The 12,354-nt window shown below is 37.3% G+C and overlaps 1 protein-coding gene across 9 annotated transcripts in view; it reads left to right on the forward strand.

Annotated features, from left to right (window-relative positions):
• The window catches only part of epb41a (erythrocyte membrane protein band 4.1a), a 64,933-nt gene that overhangs the window by 13,978 nt on the left and 38,601 nt on the right, over positions 1-12,354 (forward strand). For all 9 annotated transcript variants that reach the window (XR_003597876.1, XM_028036125.1, XM_028036121.1 and 6 more), the window contains exons 2-8: positions 1,771-2,090; positions 3,590-3,850; positions 5,059-5,163; positions 5,314-5,356; positions 5,451-5,526; positions 9,056-9,274; positions 9,562-9,649. Coding sequence is in view for 8 of the 9 variants with exons in the window: in XM_028036125.1 (XP_027891926.1) it covers positions 1,779-2,090; positions 3,590-3,850; positions 5,059-5,163; positions 5,314-5,356; positions 5,451-5,526; positions 9,056-9,274; positions 9,562-9,649 (1,104 nt within the window). In the remaining variant the exon portion in view is untranslated. The remainder of the gene's footprint in view (positions 1-1,770; positions 2,091-3,589; positions 3,851-5,058; positions 5,164-5,313; positions 5,357-5,450; positions 5,527-9,055; positions 9,275-9,561; positions 9,650-12,354) is intronic.

Here is a 12,354-nt window from a genome sequence, read left to right on the forward strand (position 1 = left end):
ATCAACAAAAGCACTACAACATTAATGAAAACGGAAAGGGTATGTCCCATTTGGAGACCTGAGAAATCGCTGATTGGACAATAGGCATGAATACGTATTCGCTGAGTCCTACCTACGTCACCGCCATCTTGAAAGTGGCAGTGGAGAAAACCTGCTGTGTGGACTAGTTTCAACGGTTTTACTGTACAAAGTGGACCCACTGCCTTTACGTTATGTTTTTTAATTCATATCTTGAAATAGCAAATGCACATTGAATTATGGAATTGTGTTAATATGTTCATGAATACATCATTGTAAATGTATGTGTGTGTGTCCATCAATAAAAACGATTTATCAGAATCAGCTGTATCAAATGTAATTATTGTGCCCCAAAACAATGAAATAATCACATCAAAAAGTTTGAAACGTTGTCCTTTGCTTTTTTTCCCCATTCCTATATAATAATGTATAGGATTGTGTCACTGGCATTCATTAACTTGAAATATTTTTCAGAATGGCACTTTACGAAGTTCGGTCCATTTACTTGTATTAGCTTGCTGGTAGATAAGCCACTTTCAATATGGAGGACGCTATAACGTATCGCAACAACGGGCCGACCCGTTCAAGCGATAACTTCCTGTTCAAAAGCACTGTCAGCGATTTCTCAGGTCTCCGACTGGGACATACCCTTTCCGTTTTCGTTAATGTTGTAGTGCTTTTGTTAATGTTGTAGTGTTTTCGTTAATGTTGTAGTGGTTTGCACCTCAGGGCCACCGTAAAAAACTGCTGCCGTCATGTTTACAAACCGAAAACTATAGTTATAGTTGTGTTAATGTTAAATATATTGGATAACATTATTTGAGTGACGGGACTGAAGTGGAAGCTTAAGAGTTATGCTTAGCATAGCATTGGAACAATTTATATACATGACGAAACCACAAGAAGATCACTTCCTTTATCTGAATATCCTACCCATTTAAAATGAAAAGCTATAGATGTATGCACTAATCCTTTTATTCGAATATCCTACGTTTTTAAAAGTATTTTAAATACAGAGGTGTTTGTAAGAATAAAACGGTATCAGACAGGGAAAACAGATTTTTATTGAAATTAAACACAGACATCTACAAACAAATCACCGCAACTCTTTTTTGCACATTAATACATTGTATGACAGACTTTATCAAATGCAGCGCAGCCACAATGTGTCCACCGAACTGCGCAGGTTACTGTGCTCCTGATATGATAGGATATTCTATACAGTACACTAATATTACTATTACACAGCTTCAATCCCTCATAGTATCGTTACCAATCTATTTAGCAAGGTTTAATAAATAAAAAAAGTGTAATTAAACTAAGATATTTTAAAGTATAGGGACAAAATAGCCCACAAAACAACGTATTTTGTCCTAATTAACCGCCAAACAAATTACAGTAGTAACGACATTGCAGACAGCAAACTAAAGGTTATAAATATGTTGACAAGTTGCCTGTCAGGTAAACTACAAACATTCAGTAATAGGATCATAATGAAAGTCAGGTATAAAATAGATTAAATAAAGATTACCGTAATCTTCGATTAAATAAAACCCATGAAACGAAACTTATTATTAAGTTTATATTATTAATTAATTTGGTCAATTATTAAGACTTAAAAGAAAGATTAGAGCATTCCTGCATGAGTTTAGAAGATGTCTGTAAAAGTGATGTAAACTAATTTTAGTATGTTTATGTTTTATCTTATAAATATTGTTGGTTTTAATTTCATACTTTTATGTAATTTAACAGCTGTTGCCATGACCACAGATGAAGTGGAAAGTCACCAGAAAAAGCCAAAGCAGCAGCAGGAAGAAGCTGGCCAAGATTCTCAGCTGCATTGTCATGAGGATGGCAACCTCCAGCCTCAAAATCAAAATTCTACCAGCCGTGGTCTCTCTCGCCTCTTCTCTTCCCTCCTTAAACGGCGTTCACAGTATGACAGTGAAGGAGGACAGAGAGAGGATGAGGAAGATGAAGCTAAAGCTCCTATTGCTGATCCTGAACCTGAATTGAAAATAGAGGGAGAGGTTGCCTTGGACCAACATTCAGTCAGCAGTGCAGAGGTTCAGGTAAGCTGTAAAAATGCATTTGCTGTCTTACAGATGTTTTAGATCTTAAATTTTAATATAAGGAACAAAACAATTTTTTATAATGATTTAGTTTCTCGATCAAATGGTTCTACTCCAACCAGCCTTACCCTTGTAAAATTATGAACACAATTTGAGGGTTTCATTGTCACTTTGCAGACAATATCGAACAGGGTAGAACCTATACTGATAACTCATTCAGGATGTCACACAAAGAACCCAGAACAACATTTAAAGCAGGACATGTCTCCCCTACCTCTGTTGAACACTGTTACATGACTCAATAATAAAAAGAACCAGATTGGACAAAAATGTGATCTACGGGGAAATTGAAAGGCCAGAACTAATTGATCTAATGGTTTCACAGTTCCATAAAACAGCACAGGTGTTTTAGAGAATATTCTGTAGGCTGGTAGGACTAATCTAGAATTTTTGGAGAATTTGTTTGCGCTTTGTAGGTGGAGTAAAACACGTGAAGAATTTCAGAAAAAGAACATCAGACCACTAATCAAACATGGTGATGATAGAGTGATGGTGTGGTTCTGCTTAGCTGTGTCAGGATCTTGTGACAGATCCATGAATTCTGCTCTCTAGCAGAAAACTCTGAAGGAAAAGATTTGGCATTCAATTCTGACTTATGTAGCTTATTTAGTGTGGCAAACATCCATCTCTGAAAAACAAAAGAGAGTTTTGGATTGGCCTAGCCTAGTCAAAGTCTGGACTCCCCTTGACATGGAGTGGCAACTGCTCACTTATACTAAAACCATGCAGTGGCAGAATTTATACACCACTGTATTGCCAGAATTAATACACCACTGTATTAATTCTGGCAATGAGTCTGTTACACAATAGTGAACTGTTGATGGTAGTTGTGTCTGCCAAGGTGGCACAACCACTTATTAGCTTTTGGAGTCATTTCCTTTTTTATGTAGGACCAGCTTGTTTGGATATCTTTTTTCCCTGTGATAAAATTTGTTTCTTGTTTTTACATAGTTTTTTTTTGTCTAAACATAAAATTTGTTTCATCTGAAACATTTAACTTTCATAAAACAAAACTTATAAAGCACTTTAAGTTTAAATTGATTTCTGTTTTTCTGATTTATTAGCTAAATTAATTGTTATCTGGATCCTTTAGAAAATGTGACAATATACGTTTCTGCCAAAATAAACCAGATGTTTATGAAACTGACTAAAATACAGATTTTTTAAATATTGTTCTTTAAAGGTAGAACATTAATTTGACCCTCTTGCTTTCTGTATCTTCCATTTATATAATTTATTCCAGAAGAAACATTCTCCTTGGAGGAAGTATGCATTTTATTAGCCATAAGCTTAATTGTATCTATATGTTCACCTATTACACTTCATTAGTTTAGTTTAACTCAGCCCCTAAAGACAAATGTAAAGCTGCCTACTGTCCAAACAAATTCTTAAAGAATTTAGAACAGAGTGTGGTACCATCATTAAAATTTAATTGTCAGGCTCCTCAGGCTGAAAAGAAAGATGCAACTGAGGACATGATTGGAAAGGTGGAGGAGAAGAATGACCAAAAGGGAGAGGCAGTGGTTCTGGACAAGGAGGAGGACAAAGAGAAGGAATTTGGTTCTGAAAGAAGGGGCAAGGAAGATAAAGCGAAGACAACAGAGGAGGAGGCCAAGACACCCAGAGCTCCACGTCGACCAAAGGCACTGCAGATCAAAGTCACACTGCTGGATGACGCTCTGTTTGAGTGCGAGTTGGATGTAAGGATTTTTAACTTTTCTATGTAAAAAATGCTTTATCTCTGTTAGTTGGGTTATACTTCAGTGCAGAAAGGCTGTCATGCTGTTCTCTGACATTTCTAAACACATGTTGTCTAAACCTTATATAAACAAGTAAATGTAAAAAGTACAACAGCTAACATCCCTTCACTACAGTGACTTTTCAATTATAGGGAACACCAAACAGCATTAGGAATGTGAGCAGCACTGATTTCCAATGATGTCATGTGCCTAAACCGTAAAAACATAAAAGCAAAAATAAAATGTTTTTAATGCAAAAAAAGTTTTTAAAAATAAAAAAAAGTTATTTTGAGTAGACTTAGATAATTACTACTAAAGAACACCAAGATTTAAAACTGCAGTAACTTTTATTTAAAAAAAAAAAAAAAAAAAAAAAAATATATATATATATATATATATATATATATATATATATATATATATATATATATATATACATGTATATATATATATATATATATATATATATATATATATATATATATATATATATATATATATATATATATTTTACAGATTTCTTAAGCTGACCATTATGTCATGACTAATATAAGAAAATAATCTGTGAAAAAAAATGTTTTGCAGAAATACACCCCTCAGTCACCAGAGCAAGGAGGAGTGTCTTAGTGCTGTCAGTCATTGCTCCACCATCCACTTGTTCTCTGCTATGGTTCAAGAACTAAGGCTTGTTAGCATTGCCACCGATGATGGTGGATAAATGGTTTTCCAGAGTTGTTTTCTCCACCAATAGTACATTGAGCAGCATTGTTTGACTGCATTAAGACCCTCTTCCTGGCTCTGATTGGTTACTTTTGACTTGGGACACTATGACAGCATACAGTATATTTGCACAAAAATACCTGAAAACTCCTCAATGAGATTACATCCTCTCCTTTCCATCACAAATTGGATGACCTTTTATGTCCCAGTGTGATTCATAACAAGTAGTGCAAAGTGCAGATATACACCCAGGTAAGTAAAGCATATCTAGCAAAAATTGGAGCAAAATTTTTGTTTAAATTTAAACTCTTCTGATTAAATTTAAAATATTTCTTTCTCTTGATGAAGTCTTCTTAATGCTTTGCAGTACACACAATCTAATTTGTTAATGAGATTAGATGTATGTGAGTGTGAACTTCATTGTCTTTCCATGTCTGCAAATATGTTAGAAACATGCCAAAGGCCAGGAGCTGTTCATGAAAGTATGTGATCACCTTAACCTTCTGGAAAAAGACTATTATGGCCTGGCCATCTGGGAGACCCCCACTATGAAGGTAAGAGCACTTATCATAAATCTAACATTTTCTTCCTACTCCATTCATACAAAAGAGTATCTTATAAAAATGTATTGAATAAATGAACCTGAGATTATTGTATTCATGGAGATTTAATAGACATCATACATTCTTCTTTTGTTCTGACAGACTTGGATGGATTTGACCAAAGAGATTCGTAGGCAGGTGCAAGGTGAGCGAAATATACAAATAAATTGCAGATTCTGTTTTGACTTCTTTGCATTATTATATACTTATTCCAAATCACTCTGGATTTTGTTCTTCAGGGGCCAATTATAATTTCACTTTTAATGTGAAATTTTACCCACCGGATCCAGCCCAGTTGTCAGAGGACATAACAAGGTACATCATGCATCCTGCTGTTTAGTAATTGGAATTTTATTGTATTTAAACTTCCCAGTTTTGCCCTAAGGGAGGTAAATGTTAGTGATTTTATGAGTTCTGTCATTTAATTTACAACACGACTTCAAACGGCAACAAATTAAAAGGTAAGAGTTTGATACAAAAAGTCTCTTTAGAGTTTGAAATGGAGCTGCAAGTCAAATTTGAATTATGCTAACAAGTGAAATAAATTTGAACATAAAAAGGACTGGTTGATAAGTTTCAGGTGTTGATGACATAATCTTAAAATGTGCAGCACTGGCTCCAGCTATACATAGAAAAAAAACCTCCTGTCTCATTAGTGGTGTTTTTATTAATTTCTTCCACTCCATCATTTAATGAGTTTCGTGTAAATTCAAACCCTGTTCAATTTCACTGCTGTATTCTTTAACACCTACACTTAAAATAATGAAAGTTATGAGTTAACATTAATGTCTGAAAAATAGCACAGCAAGTAGTGTGTTATGAAGACAGTTATGACAAGATAGGTCCATGCTGTGGGAATATCAGTTATTTTTTTACAGTAGAACTGTTAGATTTGACCCTTTGATTATGAGTTTGTATTTATTTTCCGTTTCTTTAGTCTTACACAAATATTCAAGTAATGTTAAATACTTTCTGTGAAAATTCTGTTAATGAAAGCATTACTATTCACTGATCCTCCTATAAGGCTGTGAGTAAGGTGAACTACTTAGATTTTACAGTATATGTGGCTGGAAGATGCATAATAGTGCCCCTGTAAGGACAATCAGATATAAGAAAATTAAAAAAATAAAAATCCTTGAGAGAGGTGTATTTGCATTGTTAGACAATTTTTATGCTATGGTCTCAAAATAACAATATTATCATTTATCACAATAATTTCTGGGACAATTAATCGCCCAGCAAAATTTGTAATTGTGTTAGGGGGGCAGGACATGAAATATCTCATTCACTTAAAAAAAAAACACAGCAAAACAAGTTGCTGTAAAACGCACCTCAGAACAGGGGTAAACAAAGAGTGTGTGGTGCTACAATCACAAGGGATTCAGATCAAAGCATTACAGTTCCACCTTTTATGGAACTGCAAATCACGTAAATCATGCTTTTTGCATAATTCACATGCAAAAAGCTAGGATTTAAAATCATGATATATACTCTTTAAAATAGTATTGCTCAAGTAGAAGTAAAAAGTACTTCTAGAAGTACATGTTTTGCGAAAACTTCTAATTATGTTCAAGTGTGATTGAGAGTCATTGCTTTTGGGCTCTTAATTTCAAATTTGGAGGAACAGATGACTTTCTTCAATCTATTTGCCTATACTCCGAACTGAACTTGGAAATAAATTTGTTCAGTTTTCTGCTTCATCTTCTTGGAACCAATTGCAGAAATACTTATAGGGACTGCCGTCTCTACATATTTTATGGCTGTTCTTATTGATAGAAGAAAGAATGAAAGCAGCAATGTAAAGAGACATACTGTATAACAACCTCATTGTTCTGGACTGGGATGATGATTTATTTGTCAGCAAGACAAAGATCCAAAGCATATGGACAAGATCTGAAAGGAGTGGCTCCAACCCCAGTCTGAAAGTCATGGAGTGGCCAAGCTAGAGTCCAGACTTGAATCCGATTGTAAGTCTCTGGAGAGATCTGAACATGTCTTCACAGACATCTCCCATCCAACCTGATGGAGCTGGAGAAGAACTGCAAAAAAAGAATGGGTGAAACTGCCTAAAGATAGCTGAGCTAAACTTGTGGCATTGGATTCAAAAAGACTTGAGGCATGAATTGCTGCCAAAGGTTGATCAAAAAAGCATTAAACCTGTGAATACTTATGTAAATTTGATTTGTTGGTTTTCTGTTTTTAACAAATTTACATAAATTTCAAAAAAACATTTTTTCATGTTGATATCATGGAGTATTTGTGTGTAGAATTGAGGAAAGAGATTAATTTAATTCAATTTGGAATCAGTTTCAACAATCCCTTTCAGACATTTTAAATTCAAAAATACTTTGCTGATCCCAAAGGGAAGTTAAATGTTGTTGTAACTCATATGAATTTGAATTCTTCAAAGAATTATAGTAGATAGTGATGACTGTTGGCAGGAAAGATCTGCCAAGAACTGCGGACTGTATTACAATGAATTTGAAGAAGCCTCTGACTGAAGACACTGTTTTTCCAACACAGTCTCATGAAAAGGATGGTCAGGGTTGTTCACAATTTTCTTGATTTTACATCGAATCCCTTTTTGCATTGTCTTCTCCAGAGGCTCCACAGTAGATCCAGAACAGAACCAGCCTTCTTTATCAGGCTGTTGAGCCTTTTTAGGTCTCTGGTTCTGATGCTGCTGCTCCAACAGATGACGGCAGAAGAGATGAAACTCTCAACAACAGACTTATAGAAGCTCTGCAGCATCTTGCTGCAGAGCTTAAAGGATCTTAGCTTCCTCAAGAAGTCCAGTCTGCTCTGTCCTTTCTTACAGCCTGCTTCACTGTTGTGTCTCTAGTCCAGTCTGTCCAGGCAAACACAGAGGTATTTATATTCATCAACCACCTCCACTTCTTCTCCCATGATGGAAACAGGATTTGATCTAACCCTGTTTCACCTGATATCTACAATTATCTCCTTTGTTTTGTTCACATTCAAGATCACATACCCAGCCTCTTGTCCATCTCTGATACACCCAACAACTGCAGAGCCATCAGAGTATTTCTGTAGATGAAGTGGGACTTGTGCTGGAAGTGTGAAGTGTATAGAGTGAAAGGAATAGTGAGAGTACAGTTCCCTGTGGTGCTCCTGTGTTGCTGACCACCTGGTTAGACACTCAGTTCTTCAGTTTCACAAACTGTTGTCTGTTTGTTAGGTAGTCATATATAGATCAAGGCGATTGTTGAGGCCTCCTCTTGTGTCTTCTAGAGTTTCACCCAGAGAAGATCAGGCTGCATTGTGTTAGATACACTGGAGAAATCAAAGAGCATGATTCTCATGGTGCTGCCTGCTTTGTCCAGATGACAGTGGGGTTTGCTGAACCAGTGTATGATAGTGTCTCCAACTCCATGACAATAAGCAAACTGCAGGGGGTTTTGATATTTGCTTGTTTGCGTTCTCAAGTTGGCCAACAGGAGTTTCTCCAAGACCTTCATGATGTGGGATGTCAGGTCATTGATCAGTCAGTAATGACAGAAGGGTGAGTTTTCTTTGGTATTGGAACCAAAGGGAGCAGCAACATCTCCTGATTTGGTCCTAATTTTGCTTCCACAAGACAAACCTTTGGAAGAAGAGTCCATGACTGAGGTGGAAGATGGACGGGAAAGCTGTGGGTCAGAGGAAGGTGGGATGTCTGTTTGTGTGGGTGCAGGAGAGGATGATAATGAGCTTGTCCCCGAACTGAGCCTGTTGTAGAACATGTTCAGCTCTTTTGCTTAAGTTCAGACTTCCATTAAAAGCCCATTTCAATTTTACTTGAAAAATTGTAACTGTTAAATTATTTCTGTTTTGTACATTAAAGGTACTACCTGTGTCTGCAGCTGCGGAAGGATATCCTACAGGGCCGCCTTCCTTGCTCATTTGTTACCCTGGCTCTGCTAGGTTCTTATGCCTTGCAGTCAGAGCTGGGTGAGTACGACCCTGAGGTGCATGGCAATGATTATGCTAAGGAGATGAAAATGGCCTCAGGTCAGACAAAAGAGCTGGAGGACAAAATGATGGAGCTGCATCGTACATATAGGTGAGATTACAGTCTAAGTCAACCAGTGATGGAAATGGTTTTTACATTCCCAAATTATGATCTATGTCTTTATTAATAGAGTTCTATGTTTTGTGGACTGTATTTTATTATCTGAGGCACTTTAATTGTGTTGTTCAACATTGTTCTTTGATTTCTCCAGTGTATCTAACACAAAGCAGCACATTATTAATGAATGGCTCATTCATTAATAATGTAGAAAGATATATTTTGGTTTTACTATTTTTCAGTGCATAAATTGTTACATTTCTGTTTCCTTCTTTTGGCAGGATAATGTGTCCAGCTCAGGCAGACCTGATGTTTTTGGAGAATGCCAAAAAACTCTCTATGTATGGGGTGGACCTTCACCAGGCTAAGGTAAGCTTAAGTGGGCTTTTCAGTTTAATTTCCCCAACATTCATGTACAAGTCATACAATAAAGGATGCAAGAGGACATTGGCCCACTTGGCTGCCGCTTCCCCATGTAATTAAGATTGTCAAAAGTTTGTTTAACATTACTGGCCTTGCTTTCCTAACTGTTTTTGGTGTTCTCTGAAGCTACATTACCTCTGAATTTTACCTCAGTCTGGTTATTTGCTATTAAGGTGTGGTTTTTCTACCACGGCTGTGCATAGCTAGCTTACCTGGCATGTTCTGCTCTCCCTGCTGTCTCACTCCATCGAGACTACCTTGGAACACTTGCCCACCCTATAACCGATGATGCAGTTCCTGTCTTCGGTTTGCCTCTTAGCCTTGCTGTAGTGTTTTCCATCCAACACCAAGGCCACGACTCTCTGGTACACCTCTTTGAATCTCCTTCTTCTCAGTCATCACACAACTTTACCAGCAGACCTCACCACAACTTTAAAACAGCATGGACTTCTAGGATGTCACCTTTGCACCCACAGAGGTTCCTGTTGCAAATTTTTCTCCCTAAAATGGTATTCCAACAATCTGATCTCACCATCGCTCCCACTCCTTCGTGCAACAACTGCACAACATTTGTATACTTCCTCTCTCACATGACTCAATATAATGCCTTCCTTGTGCCGTTTTCCACCTTGAGGACACCAAAAAAAGTCTATCAGAGCATCTTTATTCAACACCCGATGTCTCTCCATCCATCCATCCATCCATCCATCCATCCATCCATCCATCCATCCATCCATCCATCCGGGTTGCGGAGGTAGCAACCAAAGGAGGGACATCCAGGCTTCCCTCCCCCTAACCACTTTGGCCAGTTCCTCCTGAAGTATCCCAAGGCGTTCCTATGCCAGGCGATAGTCTCTCCAGTGTGTCCTGGGTCTTCCTCTGGGTCTCCTCCTGATGGGATCAAATCAAAATCAAATCAAATGTTATTTGTATAGCACATTTCAGCAGCAAGGCATTTCAAAGTGCTTTACATCATATCAAACACAGAAACACAAAGTCATCAAGTGGGGGGGTTCTTGCTTTTGCATCCATAAAAGGTTTACCGGTTACACTCCTACTCCTATAATAGGTATTTTGTTATATGGAACAAAATACCTATTGGTATTTTTATTCCCACTCACGCTCACAATCACACAGTTTAAAACGATGTAAACAGCCTTTCAACGTGCTTCCGGCACGAGGCTCCGTACACCTCTTTCACGGAATGTTTCACGGGATGTGGCCAGAACACCTCACCAGGGAGCCATCCTAAATAGATTCCCAAGCCACCTCAACTGGCTCCTCCATGGAGGAGCAGTGGCCCTACTCTTTAGTCCCTACCCGTATGACTGAGCTTCTCTCTCTAAGGGAGAACCCAGATACGCTATAACAATATCTGATGGCCATAATTCACCCATCAGATACCGGAAACACGAATTGACGTAACAATGGCTCAAGACCATGACCTTGGATTTGGAGACCCTGATCCTTATCCTGGCTGCTTCACACCAAAGCCAAATACCACTTTAAATGCCTGCTTGACCATTTGGCAGGCACTTCAGGACTCAAGATGTCACTCTTTTTCAAATCTACATGGCTCTTTAGGCACTATTCAATCAGGCAATCAAAATAAAAAAAATTACTTTGCACCTACAGGCTGTTTTGGCTAGTATTTTTAAAGGTATTTGCATTATAATTTTTGCCATATAATGGTGTCAAAGTACTTACTGAACATAATTATGTCATTTGATATCAGTGCTATATTAATCAACTCTAATAAATGAACAACATTTAAAAACCTGCTCAACAAAATGGTTGAGTTGTCACTAGATGGTAGAAGTATCAAAACTACCCTAATTCAAATTCAATTCAAATTGAAAAATACTTTATTAATCCTAAAAGGAAATGAAATATTGTTGTATGTGTCATGTTCCGTGTTTTTCTGTGTGTTTATTTCGAGTTTTCTGTGTCTCTGTGTCTCCGTGTTGTCCTGTTCTCCCCTCGATTACTCCCAGGTGTTTCTCGTTCCCTAATTACCTCCTGTGTATTTAGTGTCACCTGTGTGTCTGTGTCTTTGTCGGGTCCTCGTCTCATTTTTGGCATCTGTTCAGTCGTGTGTTGGCATCTAGTCCATTCATATGCCTTGTTGCTACCTGCATTGAGCCCTGGATTCTGCTCAGCAGTGCTGCCTCGGTTTTTGGACTGTGTTGGATATTTGTTTGTAACTCTGTGCATTAAAACCACCATTTTTACTCCGTACCTGGGTCTACAGCGTCTGCCTCACCACCACACCCCGCACTTCATGACAGTATGTGATATTAATTCAAAACTCTTCAAAGCGTTATTGTTGGTGATGGCTTTGGGCATGAAAGATCTCCTGTCTATATTGCATCAAATTTGAAGGAGTTTCTGACTAAGGACACTCTGCTTTTCTGAGACAGTCTCATAAAGAGGATGGTCAGGGTAGTACATCATTTTCTTAACTTCATGTAAATTAATTCTTTTCATCATCATTTTTCTGAGGTTCCACACTAGTCCCCACAATTATATAAGGACTCTAGACAAATTCTGTTTTAACAAGTGAAATTGACTATTTGCTAAAACACTTTTAATGATTAATACCAAGAAATAAGACGCATTTAAATATTTTCCATGACATATATTGATCTTTT

This window comes from Xiphophorus couchianus, chromosome 13 (assembly GCF_001444195.1).
Source record: "Xiphophorus couchianus chromosome 13, X_couchianus-1.0, whole genome shotgun sequence".
Taxonomy (NCBI): Eukaryota; Metazoa; Chordata; class Actinopteri; order Cyprinodontiformes; family Poeciliidae; genus Xiphophorus; species Xiphophorus couchianus.